Below are 21,666 nucleotides of genomic sequence, written 5' to 3'. Positions count from 1 at the left end.
CCACAAATCAAGCCTAGACATCAGTGTTGTACATTGTTTCTTTTATTATTATGCCTAATAAAACATCGAATCTCATTAAACTAGTTGCGAAAGTAAGGTTTTTCTTTATATTAGAACGCGTTACAAATTTATTGAGTAATTTATAAACTGTATTTTGCTGAAGTGTAGTTTCTTGGGTTACACCGGTTGCATTAACGACGAACGCTGCTAACGCAACAGCTGTCAAAGTGTGCGTTCACAAGACTTTTGTTTTGTAAGAGGAAAACTGTTCTTCAAGACTTCGCAGGTCACCTGAACAAGTGTTCGGGAGTTTAACTCATGTACTTTACAAATATATATGTGAAATGTAGGTATATGATGAATTTTTCTAGTTTGTGATACGTATACGATAATTTTGTCTCGCTTGGCTTTGCATCAGTAGTATATGGCTAACTTTCAAAGTAAAAGATTACAGAATGATATTTGTATGAAGATTAAACCTGATCGATCAGTTCGAAAAACTTAAGAACACAATTACCAATATTATGAACGAAGCCGAACGAAGTGTCAACAAACATGGAGGAAACTCCAACTGAAGGTGGGAGGTTCGGAACAGAAACATTTGCCAGCCTTTTCCTTCCTCCAGATGACGCCGAAAATTCCCAGGGTGAGGCAGGGTTCTTGATGAGCTTTTAAGTGAAAGAGTACAGATTACCTTAAATCAGCTGTATGTATACTTACTATTCAGTAAGGCTAGTTCTTGATAGTTAAACATAGCCTACACCTACTAGGTAGTAGGTATAGAGTACCTACCTTAGCTATTTTCTTGATGGGGTGAGACCAGACGTTACTATAGGTAATTAAAGGTGACCAAATGATAATCTTGATGCTTGCACATAGCTTAAGTATTTAAAGCCAAGGGGTTCGTGCCATAGTTTAGTGGAAGACAATGGAGTCTGTCTGCTCAATTGCTTTCCACTGCTTAGGCCTAGGGTATGGAAGAGCTGCGCTTCAAGTTTTCCTTGAGGAAAATTTTACGATTGTTGTGTAGGACGAAGGGAACGAGTTCTGCGGACAAAAACAAACCTGACCTCTCCTAGAAAGTCATGCGAGTAGTGTAAGTAAACTTGAGAGGGGACCAACAAATGCATTTTAAGCTTGGAGAAATAATAAAGGAGGCCATGTAGCCTTATGAGTTTGTGGTTGAAGCAAGGTTCTGACGGACCAGTCAGCAACAAAGGGGGCTGGAGTCAACAGCTTGGCTATCAGTGCAAGAGGGAATTTTTTTACCAGGGTACATCTAAGCAATATCTCCATATCAAGTATTTCTTTGGAAATTATATAGATTCCTATAGGGTAAAACATCGCTGCGCGGCCAGACGGCCATCTGTATGGCAGCACAAACACTTTCCCAAAAAATAACTAGCTACTAGCACTGCCAGTAAGCAAAGTTGGAGGTCATTCACAAGCCAACCTCCGTGGAAGCAACACCTCAAGACCTCTACTTTCCTCTCAAAGTAAGAGTTTTCTGCCAAGTAAGAAATTAAGGCCATAATTTTCTATTAAATATAAGTTAATGGAAGTCTAGCCGTGTGCAGTGTTAACTTACCTCGATGACACTTCTGAAATTTTTACCTAAAACACCTAACATATAGACGATTGATGCCATCTCAATGATTATGGAGTCACTTCCGTAAACAAACTTCCCATTTCCAGTGTTAAATCCACACACCACTTGTATCCATAGATGCTGGGACAATTTCTTGACAACGATCTTAAACGATGATGGTGTATAGCCTATGCTTGCGGCCAGGTTGGTCGGGAAGAAGAAAAAGAGGAGGAGTGCGCTGCATAACATTTGAATAATTAATCACCAGAATAAGGTTATGAATTGCATGAATTTATTACGTATTCATGATAATTCATTTTAAAATATTTGTTGTTGTAAAAGTAACCAGATTCCTGACACAAACTTCATTGGTTATGCTGTGACCATTTTTTATCACAGTTACATACACAAATATGGCAATTTTATCGTTATTACCAGGGGCGTAACCCACGGGGGGATGTCCCCCCAAAAAGTTTGAGTTGGGGGGACATAGTATACACTGTCCCCCATAATAAATATTATGGTTAAATAAATATCACGCTCCCACAAAGACAGAGCAAGGAAAATGTAATTGTTACCCCTTATAAACAGCTGCTTCTGTTAAACCACCCATTTGTTCCTACACAATATACAAACCCTCGGTCCAGTGTAGGCTGGAATTACGGCCATTAAATTCTTGAACAAGATGGTTAGGCAGAAACTACCATCTGGTAGGTCCGCCTGCCTGGATGTAAACACTCCACTTTGCTTTCGGTCGTCTTCCGACAAAGATGTGTGTTTGTGAGCTCTTGCTGGCTAGCTGTTAATCATTCTCCCGGTGGGATCTTTAATTTTTTTTTTTTTTTAATAAATATGTATATACAGGCGGTCACCGGGTTACAACGGGGGTTCCGTTCTTGAGACGCGTCGTAAGCCGGAACATTGTCAAAAATCCTAAGAAAACCTTACTTTTACGTATGCAACTTACCTGGTAGTTATATACAGCTGTAGTCTCCGACGTCACAGCAGAATTTCGAATTTTGCGGCAGCGCTAATTGACTGGTTAGGTGATTCCCGTACCCCCTCCCTCTACCGGGGAATGTAGAACTACCACAACTAAACTTCAGAATTTTTCTGCCGTCGCAACCGGAACACCGGTTTTGTTTGGTGGAATTTCTTTGTTTTTCACGACGGATACTCATTGATTTGGTGACGTACTCTCTGGGATTTGGCTTTCGGCAGTTGCTATTTATCTTTATTTAGCCAGATAGGCAACAATTATGTGATTTTCATCAAGGTTTAAATTTAAAATGTCAGATTCGGGATCTCACTTTAGGGTTTGCAGCAAGGGTTGTAAAACCAGGTTACTTAAAGCTAGGTTAGACCCGCACACTTTGTGCGTTAATTGCAGAGGTCAGAACTGTAGCAAAAGTGTAACATGTGATGAATGTAAGGATTTGACTGATTAAGGCTGGAAGGAGTTGGAGAGTTATATGAGAAAGCTAGAAAAAGATAAATTAAGGAAAGCTTCATCTAGGACTTCTTCCTTAGCTTCTCAGGAATTAGAGAGTCAGGATTTTCCTTGTTCTATGTCTAACCCAGATCCGCCTAACATATTACCTGACCATGACACCGTTATTCCCGAACCCGACACCGTTGCCAGCTTACGGGAACAGATGGATTTAAGATTTAGCGTGCTTATGGCAGCAATTGATAAATTAGGAGAATCTGTGCATTCTTTGATGCTAGATAAGAATAAGAAAAGTGTTGTGTTAAGTGATAGTGCAGTGGAGGAGGCGGCTGTACGGTCCTCTCGTTCTCCTAGGCCTGGGCCCCTGCCAAACTCCCCGGACATTGGGAGGAGGCATGCCGAAAGCCGAAGGGAGACGAGCGAAGTTGACATCCGAGCAGTCGTCCCCTCAGGTGATTCTGCTGCAAGTTCGGCTGAGGCAGAAGAGCAATGCTATAAAGGTGTTCGAGGAGTATCGCAGAAGTGTCTTTCGTCTTCTTTGAGTGCAAATGATTCGCCTCGCAGAGGTTGGAGGTTTAAGGATGAATCTCGTCCACTAAAGAGAACGAGACAAGTTTCGCCAGCCGCAATTCCCAAGAAGAAGATCGTGGCTTCTGTGGAAGAGCCGTCATGTAGTTTTTGGGAGGCGCCGGAAGCGTTCTCTTCGACTTCTGAGGAAGTAGAGAGACCGATGTTGAAGAAGAGGAGGAAGCATAAGTCTTCCAGTCGCGAGGTGACTGATAAGCGCCAGTCTGATGTACCTAGACGAGAGAAGGAGCTTACTTTAGCCAGTAGAGAAGCGCCAGCCTGATGACACGACAACCGCGTTACACCAGACGCCAAAGCGCCTGGCTTCTCAAGAAGCGGCCGCTAAACGCCAAGCTACTAGACGCACGGATTCGGACTCGGCCAAGCGCTTTGATACGGTAGTATCAGACGCCATACGCCTGACTTGATTGACTTGGAACAGAGAGAGTTTACGAAACCAAGTCAAGTTTTGGGTGCTTCAGGGCATTCTAATAGATTCTTAGTAGAGATGAATAAAAAATTAGAGAATATTTTGGGGGTAGTTGGTAAGAAGCAGCAACCACTTCTTACTTCGACGCCTTCTTTAATTAGAACTTTACCGGAGGAGTCTCAAGAGCCACTGCAGTTGGTGGAGCAGGAGTTAGACTGTCCAGTGGATCAAGAACAAGCGGAGGACAATTTATCAGCAGGAGCGTCAGAAGGAGAAGCAGTAGAAGGCGAGAAGGAGACTCGGTCGTCGGCATACAAACAATTACTCAACTTTTTCCTAGATAACTTTCCAGAATCTTTTTTACCAGCCACTCCCGCCTCACCTGAATCCCAGTATGCTAGGGATACTAAACCAGATTCTTCGACTTTCATTAAGCTGGTTTTGTCGATTTCAGCTAAAAAGGTGTTGAAAAAGATGGATGAGTGGTTGGGAGAAAAGAGGGAGCAAGGTAGGACCGTGCTTTGTTTCCCTCCTTCGAGACTTTTAACTAAGAGCAGAGTTTGGTACAAAACTGGGAAGCCTTCTCCCTGGGAGGCGCTGCCTCCTCCCATGGAGACTTCTCCAGCCTAGTGGACTCGTCCAGACGTTCTGCTTTGAATTCAGCGAAGATTTTCTTTACGAGTTGCGAATTAGATCATTTGCTGAAGGTAGTTTTCAGTCTTATGGAAGTAATAAGCTTCTTGGATTGGTCGATTGGCGCCTTGGGAAGAAAGGCAAAGTCTTTTAACCTGTCAGAAGAACATTTTAGTGACTTCTCCAATGTGATGTCCTGTATTGATAAAGGAATAAAGGATGGAGCGACTAAAATCGCCTCCTTATTAACTGTGGGGATCCTCAAGAAACGTCAGCTTTGTGTGCATTTACATCTAAGGGAGTAACAAGAACCCAGAAGTCGGCGCTTATGTTCGCTCCATTTGATAAGTGTAACCTTTTTCCTAAGGATTTAGTGTCTGAAATTTCTGCCTCTCTGGTCCAGAAAGCAATTCAAGACCTTTTAGCTCAGTCGGCCAAGAAGCCGAAAGGCACGACGACTTCGAGTGTACGCCCAGCGCCAGTTGCCGAGCAGGAGAAGCCCTTTCGGGGCAGAGCACCAACAAGAGGATTGCAGAGATCGAGGCCTAGAGTTAGGTTCGGTCCTAAGCCCAATAAGACAACAACTTCTAAGAAATGAGCAGGGAATCCTTCACACACCAGTCGTAGCCAGACTCCAGGAGTTCTGGCAAGTTTGGGAACGAAGAGGAGCAGATCCATGGACAGTATCGGTACTGAAGGAAGGATATTCAATTCCGTTTGTAAAACATCCTCCTCTGTCAAAGGTACCGATAGTTTTGACAGCTTACTCGTCAAACTTAGAGAAATGTTGCGCGTTGAGAAAGGAACTGTCGGCTCTATTAGAAAAAAGAGCGATAGAGCTGGTAAAAGATCAGAACACCCCAGGCTTTTACAATCGCCTATTCATTGTCCCGAAAACTTCTGGAGGGTGGAGACCAGTATTGGATGTCAGTGCCCTGAACAAATTTGTGAGCAAGACAATTTTCGATGGAGACCACCCAGTCGGTTTTGTCAGCACTTCGTCAAGGAGATTGGATGGCTTCTATAGACCTACAGGATGCGTACTTCCACATTCCAATTCACATAGACTCAAGGAAGTACCTAAGATTCGTGGTTCAGGGAAGGACATACCAGTTCAGGGTCCTATGCTTTGGGCTATCCACAGCGCCACAAGTATTCACAAGAGTCCTCTCATCAGTAGCAAGGTGGTTACACCTAGAAGACGACTGGCTGGTCCGTTCACAGTCGAAAGAAGGGTGTGTGAAGGATTTGCAGAAGACAATTCAACTGACAGAAGAGCTGGGTCTTCTAGTGAATTTTAAAAAATCTCAATTGATTCCGAACCAAATTTTAACTTACCTTGGAGTGACGATGAACTCAGTAGCTTTTCAGGCTTTTCCGTCAGAACAGAGAGTGAGTTCATGCCTGAGAAAAGTCAATCAGTTTTTAGCAAAAAAGACATGCTCAGCCAACGAGTGGATGAGTCTTTTGGGGACCTTAGCGTCAATAGAACAGTTTGTAACTCTGGGAAGACTCTATATGAGACCGCTTCAGTACTTCCTCAGAGCAAGTTGGGAAAGAAAGAGAGTCCCAGACACTTTTGTTTTTCCAATAACGGAGGAAATAAAGCAAGATCTCCTTTGGTGGAGGTTAGAAAAAAGACTCAAGGAGGGTCTGTCTCTTTGGCCACTTAACCCCAACCTTGCATTCTTCTCAGACGCCTCGGATCAAGGATGGGGAGCGGTGCTGGGAAAGAAGGAAGTGTCAGGCTTGTGGACAATCAGTCAAAGACAGTGGCATATAAATCTAAAAGAACTAAAGGCAATACATTTGGGATTGAAGGCCTTTGCCAAGGAAGTACAGGGAAAAGTGGTCGTCATCAATTGCGACAACACCACAGCTCTCTCGTACATCAAGAAACAAGGGGGGACTCACTCCTTCTCTCTGTGCGAAGCGACGAGGGAGTTACTCATCTGGGCGAAAGAAAATCGGACAAGAATGCTCACCATGTTTGTACAGGGGAGATACAATGTAAGAGCGGACGAGTTGAGCAGGAGAAATCAGGTACTACCTACAGAGTGGACTCTGCACTTACAGGTATGCCAGCAGTTGTGGAATCTGTGGGGAAGAAAAGACAACAAGATTGCCAATATATTGCTCCCCCGTACCCGACAAGAAAGCGTTCGCTTTAGACGCAATGCTGCTAGATTGGTCGGACTTGGACCTCTATGCCTTTCCTCCAATGAAAATGATCAGGGCAGTATTGACAAAGTTCAGGCAACACGCAAATGTCAGAATGACGTTAATAGCTCCATTCTGGCCAGCAAGAGAATGGTTCCCGGAGATCCTGGACCTTCTAATAGACTACTCGAGGAAACTTCCAGAGCGAGTAGATTTACTCAAACAACCTCATTTCAGGAGATTCCACGAGAATATCCACACTCTACGTCTGATCGCATTCAGACTGTCGAGTGTACCCTCAGACAGAAGGGGTTTTCGAGACGAGCTTCACGGGCTATTGCCAGGCCAAGGAGAGAATCTTCAGCAGCGGTCTACCAGGCAAAATGGTCAATTTTTAGGGCCTGGTGTAGACAGCATGGAGTCTCGTCTACTAAAACCTCTATAATTCAAATGGCAGACTTCCTTATTTTCCTTAAAACAGAAAGGAAACTCTCGACTCCTACTATCAAAGGATACAGGGCCATGCTCTATCCTCAGTATTCAAGCATAGGGGAATGGATGTCTCGAACAATCAGGAACTGTCAGATTTATTAAAATCCTTTGATACAAAGAAACAGGAAGGAAATAAGGTGATCTCTTGGAATCTAGATATAGTGCTCAAATGGCTTCTATCTACGAGGTTTGAACCGTTAGGTGAGATAGCTTTCAGAGATCTCACTAGGAAAACATTATTCTTAGTGGCTCTAGCGTTGGCCAAAAGGATAAGTGAAATTCACGCCATCGATAAAAGAGTGGCATTTGCTCAAGACAAAGCAATATGCACATCGACGATTGGCTTTTTAGCAAAGAACGAGTCACCCTCACAACCATGGCCTCGTTCGTTTGAAATATAGGGCCTCTCAGAGTTAGTAGGAGAGGGAGAACCAGAGAGATCATTATGTCCAGTAAGAGCCCTGAAGTATTATATACACAGGACTCAACAAATAAGAGGAGGGTCAGACAATCTTTGGTGTTCAGTAAGAAATCCTTCGAGGATATTATCTAAGAATGCAATATCCTTTTTTTTGAGGGATTTAATAGTTGAAGCTCACTCTCAGTTGGGAGAACCAGAGGTTGATCTGGCTAGAGTAAAGGCCCATGAAGTCAGAGCTGTTGCAACTTCTATGGCGTATAAACGCAATTTATCTTTAGACGCCATTATCAATGCGACATATTGGAAATGTAAGTCAGTGTTTGCAACACATTATTTAACAGAGATTCAAGCAGCGTACAAAAACTGTTCCACATTGGGACCTTTTGTAGTAACTGGCACGGTGTTGGGTAAGGGAAGAAAGGAAGTCAATCCTTCCTAATAATTTTTAACTTGATCTTTGGTGTTGTTTTTTAAGGGTGTCTGAGGGTACGGAAGTGTACTAGTGGTACCCTACAGTCCATTTAGGTAAAGGGTAAAAATATTTAGGTGAAGGTGATTCCCATGTTGTTGTTGTCCTTATTGTTTATTGTGTACGGCTCCATGAGCAGACGTATAATTATCGCATGTCAGTACACGGTTAGTCCTAGACTACATGTAAGTGTCTATAGCTTGGCGCTCGGATCCATATATCACGCCAACGCTGGTACACTTCTTTAGCTTGGTGCGCGGCTCCATATACCCCGCCAATGCTGGTACGTATATATAGCTTGGCGCACGGTTCCGTATACCTCGCCAATGCTGGGTACGTGTCTATAGCTTGACGCAAGGCTCCATGTACTTCGTCAAGGCTTTCAAGATCAGCAGACTTAAGAGGCAGTAACCTTCAAGTCAGCTATCTCAAAAGGTAAGGACTAAAAGAGAACTACTAAATTCCAATAGAAATTCCTCATTAAATATGGTTAGCTGCCATGGTCCCACCTCCAAAATGTGCCAATCAGCTATAGGTAACTACCAGGTAAGTTGCATACGTAAAAATGATATTTTTATGATAAAATAATGTTTTATGTATACTTACCTGGTAGTTATATCATTAGAGCCCACCCACCTCCCCTCACATGGACAGGTAGGCATAAAAATTCTGAGGTTTAGTTGTGGTAGTTCTACATTCCCCGGTAGAGGGAGGGGGTACGGGAATCACCTAACCAGATATGTAACTACCAGGTAAGTATACGTAAAACATTATTTGTTCCGATACGTAATACAAACCATCGGTCCTTTAACAATAGGAAGTAGGTAGCGGCAGCTGGAACGGTCGTAAGCTTCGAACAAGGGGAGAACGGTAGTTAACTGCTTGTCCGACAGTCGCGCGCCGCGCGACTGGGAGGTAAACAAATCACTTTTGCTTTCGGCCGCGGGTGTGAAGGACGTGTTCGTCATCGCTCTCTGCCCGCTTCATCGTCGTATGCTTTGTTTATATTGTGTTTTCTACTAATGGTTTGTTTGACTTGAAAATGAAACTGTAAGTACACTGTTTTCATTTTCATTACTTAATTATGAACCAACATGGAGCTATCGCCGTAGAGGCGGCGATTTCCTCTCTTTTCATGAATTGAACCCTTGGATAATGTCTCGGTGTCGAGGGCGGGCGCGCTCGCGCCGAGTCATGTATTTTGGGCAAAGTGGAAAAATGTAAGTACTTTTTTCATTATATTTTTGCCCTGTGCGTTCGTTACCGAGAGCGTGATTGCGCTGGGCACGAGCCTTTTATTTTGTATGATAAATGCAATGAAAGTGGATTCGCAATTGCAGTATTCTTTTCATTTATTTATTTGCATAATTTAATTTGGATCAATTTTCGCTCTTACCCGGGAATTGATCCTTACGATTATTTTCTATGAAAGTGAAATTGCAAGTGCAGTATTCTGTTTCATTTTCATATATATTTTATGATAGCATCATTTTTTTTTGGATCAAGTTTCCGTTCTTACCCGGGAATTGATCTTTTTCCCTTTAAGTTCTATGAAGTGAATCGCAAGGGCAGTATTCTGTTTCATTTTCATATTACTTTTCACTGCTGTGCGGGGGTAGGGGAAGCGAAGGTCTGCCAGGAAGTCGTCGGAAAGCTCTCCCCGCGACTCCCTTGGTAATCCGATTCTTCGTCTTCCTTCCTGCCCCCCGCTCAGCTTCCTCGTTGTATTTTGTATTTGGGGTCTTCCTTGCGTTCGGGGTGGGGGGGGCATGTCTTCCCCCCGTGCGTGAGGGAACCCCTCTTACTAATCTATCTATGCTACCGCAGGTGCTACATCCGTGGGAGACGACCTTGGACAGGTATGGACCACCGCGGCGGCAGGGCGTGCCTAGCATCCACGGGCTGCTGCAGCGTCTAGCGAGGTCTGGGGCGGTCTCCACTACTACCACGGCCGCTTATGCTGCTCCCCCCCCGCCTGGTCTACACACCCCATGCTGTGTCGGTGACGCCGTCTGCCACTACTAGGGCCGCCGCCGTACCGAGGGGGGTTGCCGCCGCCGCCTGTTTTTCTTCGTGTTGCCTGCCCCAGACTTCCGCTGTTCCAGCACTCGCCCCTGGACCGGCCGCCAGTACCCAGGTTCCCGCTGGCTGCCGATGATTCTACGAGGCGATCGCTGGGCCTGCCGTACCCCTGCCCGCTGATGTGATTCCCGCGTTGGCTTGGCTGTCCCTTCTGGGGTCTACCGCTGCCGCTGTTCCTGCCGCTCCTGAGCTGGTTGCTGTTCCTGTCGCTCCTGGTTCCTGAGCCTTTCCATGCTGGTCCTGCCCACGGTGTGTCTTCCCCAGTCCCAGGTCCTTCCGGACAGGTGCAGTCGGGCCGTGTTGCTTCGGCAATAGCCCCGGCTCCGGCCTGGATGGAGGACCTGACGACTGTCCTGCGTGAGCTGACGAGGAAGAGGAAGAAGAGGAAGCTGTCATCTTCGTCTTCATCGTCTGCTGCTGCCTCTTCCCCTTCGACTTCTAAGGCCCATAAGCCGAAGAAGAAGAAGGCTGCCTTCCCCCCTAGAAGTCTCCTTCGGGAACTTCTAAGGGGGGACGGGGGGTCCTTCTGCTAGTCCTCCTGCTGGGTCTCCTGTCTCCGCGCGTCTCCCCTTCCGTAAGGAAGAGATAGACGGGACCAGAGGAGTATCGGTTAGCTCTGGTACTTCCTCGCCTGGTGCTAGCGGCGATGCCAGCTATACGCCAGGTTCCGGCTCGGTCTCTCATTCGCGAGAGATCCCGAGTGTACGTTCTCCCTCGGGAGACCGTGCAGCCAAGTTTCGGCGCCAGAGTTGGCTCGGTGCCAAGACGTGGCACGGAGCAGAAGGCTGGTGAGAGCCGCTCAGGTGACTCTCGCCAGGCCAGCGGCCGCTCTTGCAGCGACCAGCTGGTAACCCGGGTTTTGCCCCCCTAAGAAGGCTCCTTCGGGACCTTCTAAGGGCCCGTCTCGCTCCGGCGATTCGGGGAGCTCTTCTGCTGGTCCTCCTTCTCCCTCGGGAACAGGGCCCGTCTCTTCTTCTGCCAAGGAGAAGAAGACGGGGACCAGAGGAGTACCAGCTTCGGCTGGCACTTCCTCGCCTGGTTTCTAGCGGTTCTGCCGCTAAACCAGGATCCCGCCTCGCTTCTTGTTCGCGAGAAGTACCGAGTGGACGGCGGGAGACCGTCCAGCCAAAGTCTTGACGCCCGAGCTCGCTCGCCGTCAAGACCGAAGCGCGGAGCAGAAGACTAGCGAGAGTCGTGCAGACGACTCTCGCCAGGCCAGTGGACGCTCTCGCAGCGACCAGCTGGCTGCTCGGGTTGACGTGACGGTCGCTGACCAGCCACAGGTTGAGGCGAGGGAAGGGGTCCCCGCGGCCGTCGGTACCAGCCACGGCTGGTACCAGCGGCTACGACGCGCCGAGAGGACGCTCGCCGGTCTCACTGCGACAGCGAGCCTAGCAGGTCACCTGACCGCCGCTCCCATCGGGACCGGGCGGAGACGGTAAACCAGCAACAGCTCGCCTGACGGAAGAGATCAGCGTCGACGTTCTCAGCCGAGCCTCTCGCCCCAGGCGAGCGGCAAGGCTAGGCCTGCTGCTCGATCGCCACCGCGGGTTGACGATCAGCAGCAGCCCTCCAAGCACGCTGGTCCTGCCAGCGAGCTAGGGGGGTGAGCGTCAGGTCTGCCTCTCCTGTACCTTCAACCTCCTCGGGCTACACCGGGAGGAGCGAGGTACCTAGGAGTGATCGCGAGAGGTGCGCCGCTCGCGATCCCACCGCCTATGACGGGCCGTATGGACCAGGCACGGTTCTAGGATCCGACCAGGACATACGTGCAAGTAGCTGTAGGCGACCGTCAGGGGTCTGCCGCTGTTCCTCCTTCTGAAGGAGGAGTATCTCGGGATCTGTTCTTGCTGGAGGGACTGGACAGTCCTACTCCGCAAGGCGCGGTTACTCCCGAGATACAGAGGAATTTGCAGAAGTCATAAAGGTTCCAGCCAGGCTTTAACCAGGCGATAGGCGCCAACCAGGCGCGAGGCGCCTGCCAGGCGCGAGGCGTCAGCCAGGCGCGAGCGCCAGGCTTTAACCAGGCGATAGGCACCAACCAGGCGCGAGCGCCAGCTAGGCACGAGGCGCCAGCCAGGCGCGAGGCGTCAGCCAGGCGCAAGACATCAGGATCTCCAATTTCTCAGTATTTGGAGATAGACTTTCCAAGAGTTTCCTCTTTGAGAACTGACACAAGATCAGTTTTTTCCTGACGGACACAAGTTGTCGCACAGGCGGCCGTGGCCCTTGTCAGGATTAACTGAAATTGCGGAAGTCTCTAACAAGAACAGACTTCTCATGTCAGGTAATATAGTGGTCGCGTGAGCGACTTCTTTCCTGGCAAGAGGAGTTGTTTTGGGAGAAACTCTTTTTGCCAGATCAACCCTCTAGATATCGCACAGGCGAACGTAGTACGTGTCAGGATAAGTGGGTTCTTCTGCTTTATAGACCTTTACATGGTGAAGGGAACTGATATCTTTAGAGGTCTCTCGCTTTCCTCAACCTTATGAGTCAAGTGATAGAAAATATATCGGACTCATAAGTTAATCTGGGTGCAGGTTTTAGAAAGACCTTGGCAACCCCTTTTTTATTGCACGTTTCGGCTAGTCCCTTGAACCATGCAGCTCCTCTTTCTCCTCTTTCATTGTTATTAACAGGATGGTATATTATCCTACTCCTATGTAAACATATAACAAGGGAGACCTTGTAATGTTTTGGTACTGGAAAAGACTCGTAGGAGCTCTCAGTATTGGATGAGAGGCTCTTTCAAGTATCTGAACCGTACATTACAGCCTGATGTCCTAGGATAGGAATCTTGAATGATTCTCCTCGATCCTGGATCAGTTAGTAGGAGAATAGGATAATAATAATTTGTTTTGCAGAATAACGATGATAGAATTTTTCCATTCTCTCGTTGCCCAGGCACGAGGACAGGAAGAAAGAACATAAGAGAGAGGTAGCAATATACGCCATCTTTATGTTATAGAAAGGGGAATAAAAGTTAGTCTTTTTCCCCTAAAAGATAAACTCTTTACAAAATGTAAGACAAAGGGCGTCAAAGAAAGAGAGGATATATGTTATGCCTCATTTTAGACTTAGAGAGGTTGGATTCTCAGAGGTCACGTTCTTCTCACAGCAGGTTTTGGAAGTCTTTTCCAAGACAGTCTGAATATTCTTTCAACATCTATTTTTAAATGGACCTTAACAACCTCTCCACTCTGAGTCTGTCTGCGTGCAGACTGACCAGAAGTGGATATGAATGAGAGCATGTTTCAAAGTAAATGACAGTAGTCATGGATAAGATATATAATTACTGCAGATCGTGCTTGAGGGAATGAGGAAACTGTCCTCTTCCGATACCTCTGTGAACCACATAGCGGTTTTTTCTTCCCTTTCAGAGGGAAGAATTACCTTTGTATATATCTGCTATCAAAGAACGCAGTAAAAGGCTATACTCTGTCTCTATAAAGGGAATTGGAGATAGCAGAGCATTAAGATCTTCGGGATCTTACACAATACCTCTATACGACAAGACTTGGAGATCTTATAGTTACAATGGGATCCTATTTGGGCCTCAGATTCCGTTTTGTTCTGACAAGATGGAACTGCTCCTCATCAATGTTTCTCTTGGTACTAATCGACCAAAAGGACGAGTGAGATTTTGGGCTTGGAATCTGGAATCAAATTCTAGAAAGACTCGGCAATGGGTTCTTGCCAGCATGGTATGTTTGGCAAAAGAACTATAACCTTTTATTCCTGGATCAACGCTTTCAGATAAAGGATTCGTTGTCCAGGTAATGTATTTACGTTGTTATCTACAAAAGAAGATAAGGTTTAAACGTTTGCTGACAGAGTCTTTGGAATATGATGAGGGCTCAAAACTACTTCCCACCGAAGGTCGAAGAGATATATTTAAAGAGCTAGAAATCGGGAATCCTCCAATTTCAGCTCAGAGTCTCCTTAAACTTCCAGGCTCTTTCCCTGCCTTCGTGCAAGGATAGGGAAGATTTTGCAACGAGAGAACTCGTCAACATGTAGGAAGAGTGCTCGTTAGCAACTGAAGTATCAAGTATGATCCTCCTCGGAGGAAGACTGGTCTCTCGGACTATTAGATTTCCTATCGTCTACTGGATGTAGCCGACTAAAATTACCTCCCCTTGTTGCAGAGGCCTTAAGCTCAAAGTGAAAGAATTTCTTCCACCCTTTTCCTTTCTCCTGATAAACGATTGTGGATGTTCAGACTTTCGGACAATGTAGCGCCAATCAGGCGCCAAATGCCAAACAGGTGTAAAGACGCCAGAGCAAGACAGTCCAAATAAACACTGTCATTGTCTGATGAGGAGAAGGAGTAGGCCTCCAATCTGGCGCAGGAATGCGCTAGAGGCGAATAAATCAGGCAAATAAAGTGTCCGAGGTGGACATCGCCAGTTTTCATCGGAGACTCTTAACAAGCTCGAATCTCCAGCAAGTGGGGAGAAGTCAGACAGCGCGAGGAGCCAGCCAGGCTCTGGAGGAGGAAAGCCAGGCGCGAAGGCGCCAGGCAAGCGAAGCACCAGCCAGAGCGAGAACGTCAGCCAGGCGCGAGGTGCCAGGCAGGGCGCGAGGCGCCAGGCTGGGCGCGAGGCAGCCAGCCAGGCGCGAGGCGCCAGGCAGGCGCGAGGCGCCAGTCAGGGGCGAGGCGCCAGGCAGGTGCGAGGCACCAGGCAGGCGCCAGGCCCCAGCGCCCAGTCAGGCGCGATCCCGGCTCCAGCCTGGCGCGAGGCGCCAGCCCGTTGGCGCGAGGCGCCAGCCAGGCGCGAGGCACCGGCAGGCGCGAGGCGCCAGCCAGGCGCAAGCAGGCTCTGGGCTTCATCCAGAAGAGATCTGTTGCAAAGAAAGCCCTGGTCTTCTTTGGAAGAGTGGAATCTCTAAAGCACTTCTTGAGTAACTTGATGTTTTCCTTCAAACAGCTAAGAATTAAAAGCGCTTGAAGTGCGAGCTTTTAACAATTCTTGTTCTTTCCATAACAATATGTCGTGAGAGTCATATTAGCTGTATAACGGGAGATGCAACTCTGTGTTGACTTCTCTTTGCACGAAGGAGATCAAGTGGGCCTGTGAGAGATCCTTCTCTCTTTGTTATACGTGTCCACGGATGCGTTGCTGGGATAGGGAGCCGACACTGATCCTTAACTAGTGAATTAAAATTTTTTTTAAATTTTAACATAAGTGTATTATTTTCTGGGGTTATTTGAAATGAGTTTGGGGATAGCTCTTTTCAAATTAAGCACAAACCCTCGTGTTAGGATCAGGTGATCGGGATCGGTGTTGTGCTCCTTAAATTATGCCAATAGGCATTGGTGTATTGTCATGTAAGTGGATAAGACCCCATTGACAAATGACCACTAGATTCTGTCAAGTAAGTGGATAAGACCCCATTGACAGATCTACAAGAACTCTTAGCCATAGGTCACATCCTCGCTGAGGCTCTTGAGACGAAGCAGACTACTAGCAATAGCTAGGAAGTCGACCCTTCGTCTAAACACATAGGAACCAAGGTTTTATTTATTTATTACCTACAACGTATGTTGTTTACCTGTCTATTCAGTAATAGCTGTCTTTTACCCCCCACCAATGGTGTGAATCAGCTATGTATATATCTGACAGGTAAGTTGAATGTATAAAAAATGATATTGTTATGATACAATAAAGTTTTATACATACTTACCTGGCAGATATATACAATTAAATGGCCCACCCAGCCTCCCCTCAGGAGACAGCTAGAAGAAAAAATATGAATTAGAAAACGGGTATGGTTCCTATTCCTGCCACCCAGCGGCGGGGGGGTAGATCACCTGACCTACCTGCCGCGAAATTCGAATTTCTGTCGGACGACGGAGTAATAGCTATGTATATATCTGCCAGGTAAGTATGTATGAAACTTTATTGTATCATAACAATATCATTTTTATCATAAAAATATCATTTTAAATGCTTTGGGTGCATTGAAAACTATGTAAACTGTATTCTTATGGCATTTTTCATCAAAAAAACCTTCAAATATTGATTATTTTGCATTTTTGGTGACATATTTCATCTCCAGATGAGCAAATATTGATTATTTTGCATTTTTGGTGTCATATTTCATCTCCCAGATGAGCATTGTAGGCGTCGTAACCCTGGAACATGCGTCGTAACCCTGGAAATAACGTCTATTGACAAGCATCGTAACCTCGGAACGTCATAAGCCGACACCGTCGTAACCCGGGGACTGCCTGTACTGTGTTTTATATTGATAATTAATTGACTTGAATAGTTGATATGCAAACCCACTTTATGTGATAGCCTTGATAGCCACCTTTTTACTTTGTGTTAAGGGTCGGCGGCAAGGGTATGCCAACATCTTTATTAGTACAGTGGGCCCACCGTATTTGCGTTCTCCGTATATGCGTACTCACGGATTGCAGATTTCTCTCTAGACCATATGTACCCATTATTTGGTGAAAATTCACCTATTTGCGGGGCTTTCCAATGAAAATAATCACTAATTAGTGTATTTGTTCCGATACGTAATACAAACCATCGGTCCTTTAACAATAGGAATGTAACTTGCGGCAGCTGGAACCGGTCGTAAGCTTTGAACAAGGGAGTTCGGTAGTTAACTGCTTGTCCAACAGTCAGCGCACTGCATGACTGGGAGGTGAAGAACCACTTTGCTTTCGGCTGCGCTGGGTGACAGACGTGTCCTCCACTTCTCTCTGCCTGTCATCGTCGCATGCTTCGTACTTCAAACTTTAGTTTGCCTTCTCTTGCTAGTGTATTTGTGTGAAAATCCAGTAAGTACTTGTGACTTTTGTATTTTCATTTAATTATGGATTCTCGTGAGCTGGAGAGTTCCCCACGGCCCCCCATCAGCTGCAGATGCCCTGGTGTGGAGGGCCGTAAGTGTGGGGCCTTCTGCTCCTTTCCTGAAGTTGACCCTCATGATTTATGTGCTTAGTGTCGGGGGCGCGAATGCTCTCGTACCGAGCCCTTAGACATTTGTTGTGTGTGGTCGGAGGAGCAGTGGGCGGGATTTGAGGGGAGGAGGAAGTGACGTAAACCTTCCAGGGAGTCATCGGAAAGTTTTCCGGCTACTCCCCTGGTCTCGGACACGTCGTCTTCTTTCCTCCCTCCATCTCAACTCCCGCATATGGCTCCTTCCCCGGGGGGGGGGGTTTTGGGGGGGGGGGGGTGGTTTCTCGCTCCTCCTCTTCGCCTGATCCGTCCAGCGTAGAGGAGGGGGCAAGATACCCCAACATTCAGTTGTACTCGGGGTCTTCCGTTCGCTCAGGGTGGGACTTGTCCCCCTCCCGGGCGAGGGGGAACCCCCCCCCCCCCCCCCTACTAACCCGACCTTTGTTTCCTCAGGGGGCCTGCCGCGGGTGACAACCTTGGCCAGGTTTGGTTCTCGCTGGGTCTCCAGGGGACACCGAGTGTTCGGGGCCTGCTGCATCACCTGGCGAGTGGCTCTGCTCTGGTAAGACACGGCCCGGTAACCACCACTACCACCACCGTCTCGACCCCGGGGTATGCTGCCCCTCTTCACCTGGTGTACACTCAACATATAACCATGGTAACACCTTCAAACATATAGCCATGGTAACACCTTCAGCTGCTGTCCAGGCGCCGCTCCCAGGTATTCTGAGGAGCGTCGTGACTCCACCGCCCGGGTTCGCCTCTCGCCTCAGCCCCCGACTTCCGGTGCCACAAGAGCTCGCCCCTGGACCTGCCGCCAGTATCCAGGATGTCGCTGGCCGCTGCCCCGCCTCCTGCCGTACCTGCACCAACCCCTGCCGACGTCGTTCCTGCCCGTGGTGTTGCTGCTCCAGTCGCGGGTCCTTCCGGACAGGTGCAGCTGGGCCGTGTTGCTTCGGCAATTGCCCCGGCTCCGTCCTGGATGGAGGACCTGACGACTGTCCTGAGGAAGCTGACGAAGAAGAAGAGGAAGAGGAGGAAGGTGTCGTCGTCGTCTGCTGCCGCCTCTTCCCCTTCGACTTTCAAGGCTTCACAGCCGAGGAAGAAGGCGGCTGCCTCCTCCTCCCCCTAAGAATTCTCCTTCTGGAGCTTCTAAGGGCCCGTCTCACTCCAGTGTGACATGGGGGGGGGTCTTCCGCTGGTCCTCCTGCTCCATCGGGAGCAGGGCCCGTCTCTCCTTCCGCAAGGAAGAAGAAGACGGGGACCAGAGGGGTACCGGCTAACACCGGTACCTCCTCACCTGGTGCGAGGGGCTCTGCTGCTACATCAGGTTCCGTCTCGGCCTCTCGTTCACGAGAGGTACCAGGTGTGCGGTCGCCCACGGGTGACCGTGCAGCCAAGGCTCAGGCTTCTGAGTTTGCTCGGCGCCAGGACTGAGGCACGGAGCGGAAGACTGGAAAGAGTTGCTCAGGTGACTCCCGCCAGACCAGCGATCACTCTCGTAGCAATCCGCGGGTACCCAGGGTTGACGCGACGGTCCCAGACCGGCCTCGGGCCGAGGCAAGGAAGAGGTCCCCTCGATCGCCGGAACCGGCTTCGGCCAGTTCCAGTGGCACGACGCGCCGTGAGGACAGGCCCGGGTCCAGCCGCTCTTCCCCGGAGAGCCGCGCGACCAGGCCTGCAGCTCGATCGCCATCGCGGGATGGCGATCACCTGCAGCCCCCAAGCACACCGGTTCTGCTGGTGGGCGATGGGTGAGCGTCAGATCTTCCTCTCCGATCCCTTCAACTTCCTCGGGTTACACCTGGAAGAGCGAGGCGAACCGAAGTGATCGTGGGGAGCGCGCTCCTCATGGTCCCACCATGACGCCCTATGAGCCTGGCACGGTGTTAGGACCAACCAGATCGTATGTGCAAGTGGCCGGAGGAGACCAGGAGGGGTCTGTTGCGGTTCCTCCTCCTGAAGGAGGAGGATCTCAGGAGGCGTTCTTGCTGGAGGGACTTGACGGTCCTACTCCACAGGACGCAGTCACTCCCAAGAGGGTTATTGTGCTGATCCGTCAGCACAACGACCTCGGGGAAGGATCGCCGCTCCCACCTTCTGAGCCTACATCCAGGCTTGAGTCGTTCTGGGGTCCTAAGAAGGAACCCAGGAGTACAGTGGGTCTGCCACAATCTGCTCTGGCTGACTCGGTGCTGGGCCAGGTGGACACTTGTCTCCGGACAGGAGGGTTCGCTACGGTCTGGCAGGTCTTCCAAGCTACTTCCCCCGCCTCTACTGCAACAGAGAAGGTTCTACGTGCCATCGGAGGACCCTATGCCGCCCAAACAGGTGAACCCGGAGCTAGCTAGGCTAACTCCGGGGGTGTCTCTGCACCAGCTCCTGTTGGAGAACCTATGGTTCTCGCAGCAAGAGGCACTCGCCTTGGAATCGACCGCCATGGTGGCATTCCAAGCAGTCTTCTGGCTAGACCTGTGGTCCCTCACAGTGTCTAAGGTCGCGGCCACCTCGGGGAACATCTCTCCTCTCCTAAAGGTAACCCGGCTTTCAGGAGACTGTGCCAGTCTGGAGGTAGAGCCATCTCCTACCTAGCCCACCAGATGGCAAACCTGTGGGCCAACCTGGTTCTTCAGCGTGGGGACACAGTCTCCTCACCCGAGTGACCAGGGCGGCTGGGCGTGAGGCAGCTCTGGGTCCTCGCAACGGACTGGTGCAGAGTTCCTCCTCTCTCTTCCCAGGGGAGATGGTGGACGCTGCGGTGGAACGACGGCGCACTGATGACAGTGACCGTTTAGTCCACCAGGCAGTCTCAAAGGCGTCTGGGCAGTCTCGAAGGCGTCTGGGCAGCCTCGAGCTACTGCGGCCAAGCCCAAGAGTTTGGTTAGCGCTTCATCTGCGGCCAAGACGATTGCATCGTTGAAGCCCAGAGGAAAGACTCTGCCTTCGACTTCTGCAAGGAGCGACCATCACCAGCCCTCCTCCCAGCCCTCCTTCTCATGAGGGGGAGCTGGGGAGAAGAAGTTGAAGAGAGGTGGGAAACGCTAGGGACGGCGTTCCCCCTCACCTGCGCTATGGAGCGGAGACCTGGATAGTAGATGTCCTTCGGGAGGGGTATCTACTACCCTTCAAGTCTCGGCCACCCCTCACCTCCAACCCGGTCCACCTTCAGACTTACGTTTTCGGATCATCCAAGGACGTAGCACTTCGGCAGGAAGTCCAAGCCATGCTGAGCAAAGGAGCTGTGGAGAGCGTCAGGGATCGGTCACCGGGCTTCTACAGCCGTCTTTTTCTGGTGGAGAAGTCTTCGGGGGCTGGCGCCCGGTGATAGATCTCTCTCCCCTGAACCGATTCGTTCACCAGTCTCGATTCACGATGGAGACGGCATGCTCTGTGCTTGACTCCATCAGGGAGAACGACTTCATGCTTTCGGTGGACTTGAAGGACGCGTATTTCCAGATACCCGTTCATCAATCATCCAGGAAGTACCTCCGCTTCATCCTCGACGGGACGGTGTACCAATTCAGGGCACTTTGCTTCGGTCTCTTAACCGCCCCACAGGTGTTCATGCGAGTGTTCACTCTGGTGTCTGCTTGGGCCCACTCGTCAGGGATACGTCTTTTGAGGTATCTCGACGACTGGTTAGTCCTGGTGAATTCCCGCTCGCAGTTGCTATGGGACAGGGATCGACTCCTTGAGTTCTGCTTCAATCTGGGGATCGTGGTAAACTTCGAGATGTCGGATCTCGAACCCAAACTTCCCCGTGTCCCTCACGGAGAAGGTGAGGCATCACCTAGCCTGGTGGCTGGACGACAGGAACCTCGTAAGAGGAGTGCCTCTCCGCACTCCCCCCCGGAGATGTTGCTGTTTTCAGACGCGTCAACCGAGGGATGGGGCGCACACCTGGAGGAGTTGCTGACTGCAGGTGTGTGGGATCATCACGACAAGCACCTTCACATCAACGTACTGGAGCTCAAGGCAGCGTTTCTCGCTCTCCAAGAGTTCCAGGACTGTCTGATGGGACACTCGGTGGTGTTGATGTGCGACAACACCACAGTAGTGGCATACGTCAACAAACAGGGGGGCCTAGTGTCCCTCCCGTTGCACCAGTTGACGTTGCAGGTGCACGAGTGGGCAGTGGCTCACTCAGTAGAGCTGTCAGATTGCTACATTCCAGGCAAGAGGAATGTAGTAGCAGACAAGCTCAGCCGTCAGGATTAGGTGATAGGGACCAAATGGCTCTTCAACCTGTGGGGGCATCCAGTCGTAGATCTGTTCGCCACCCGGCACAACAGGAAACTTCAGGTTTTCTACTCGGCTGTGCCAGACCCATGGGCAGCTGCAGAGGACGCTGTTCAACACCCATGGGACAACCTCTTCATCTACCCCTTTCCCCCGTTCTGTCTGATTCGCAAGGTGATCAGCAGAGCGCTGGTCACCCCTAATCTCCGGATGATCCT

The 21,666-nt window shown here is 49.2% G+C and overlaps 1 protein-coding gene across 1 annotated transcript in view; it reads left to right on the top strand.

Moving 5' to 3' along the window:
- Positions 1-519: 519 nt before the first annotated feature.
- LOC135219761 (two pore channel protein 1-like) overlaps positions 520-21,666 on the top strand; it is a gene marked incomplete in the record, with an annotated part of 767,111 nt that continues 745,964 nt past the window's right edge. The window contains 1 exon segment of the mRNA XM_064256806.1: positions 520-646. Coding sequence (XP_064112876.1) covers positions 556-646 — 91 coding nt within the window.

Source organism: Macrobrachium nipponense, chromosome 1 (assembly GCF_015104395.2).
Source record: "Macrobrachium nipponense isolate FS-2020 chromosome 1, ASM1510439v2, whole genome shotgun sequence".
NCBI lineage: Eukaryota > Metazoa > Arthropoda > Malacostraca > Decapoda > Palaemonidae > Macrobrachium > Macrobrachium nipponense.
This window is presented reverse-complemented; position numbering and strand designations above follow the sequence as displayed.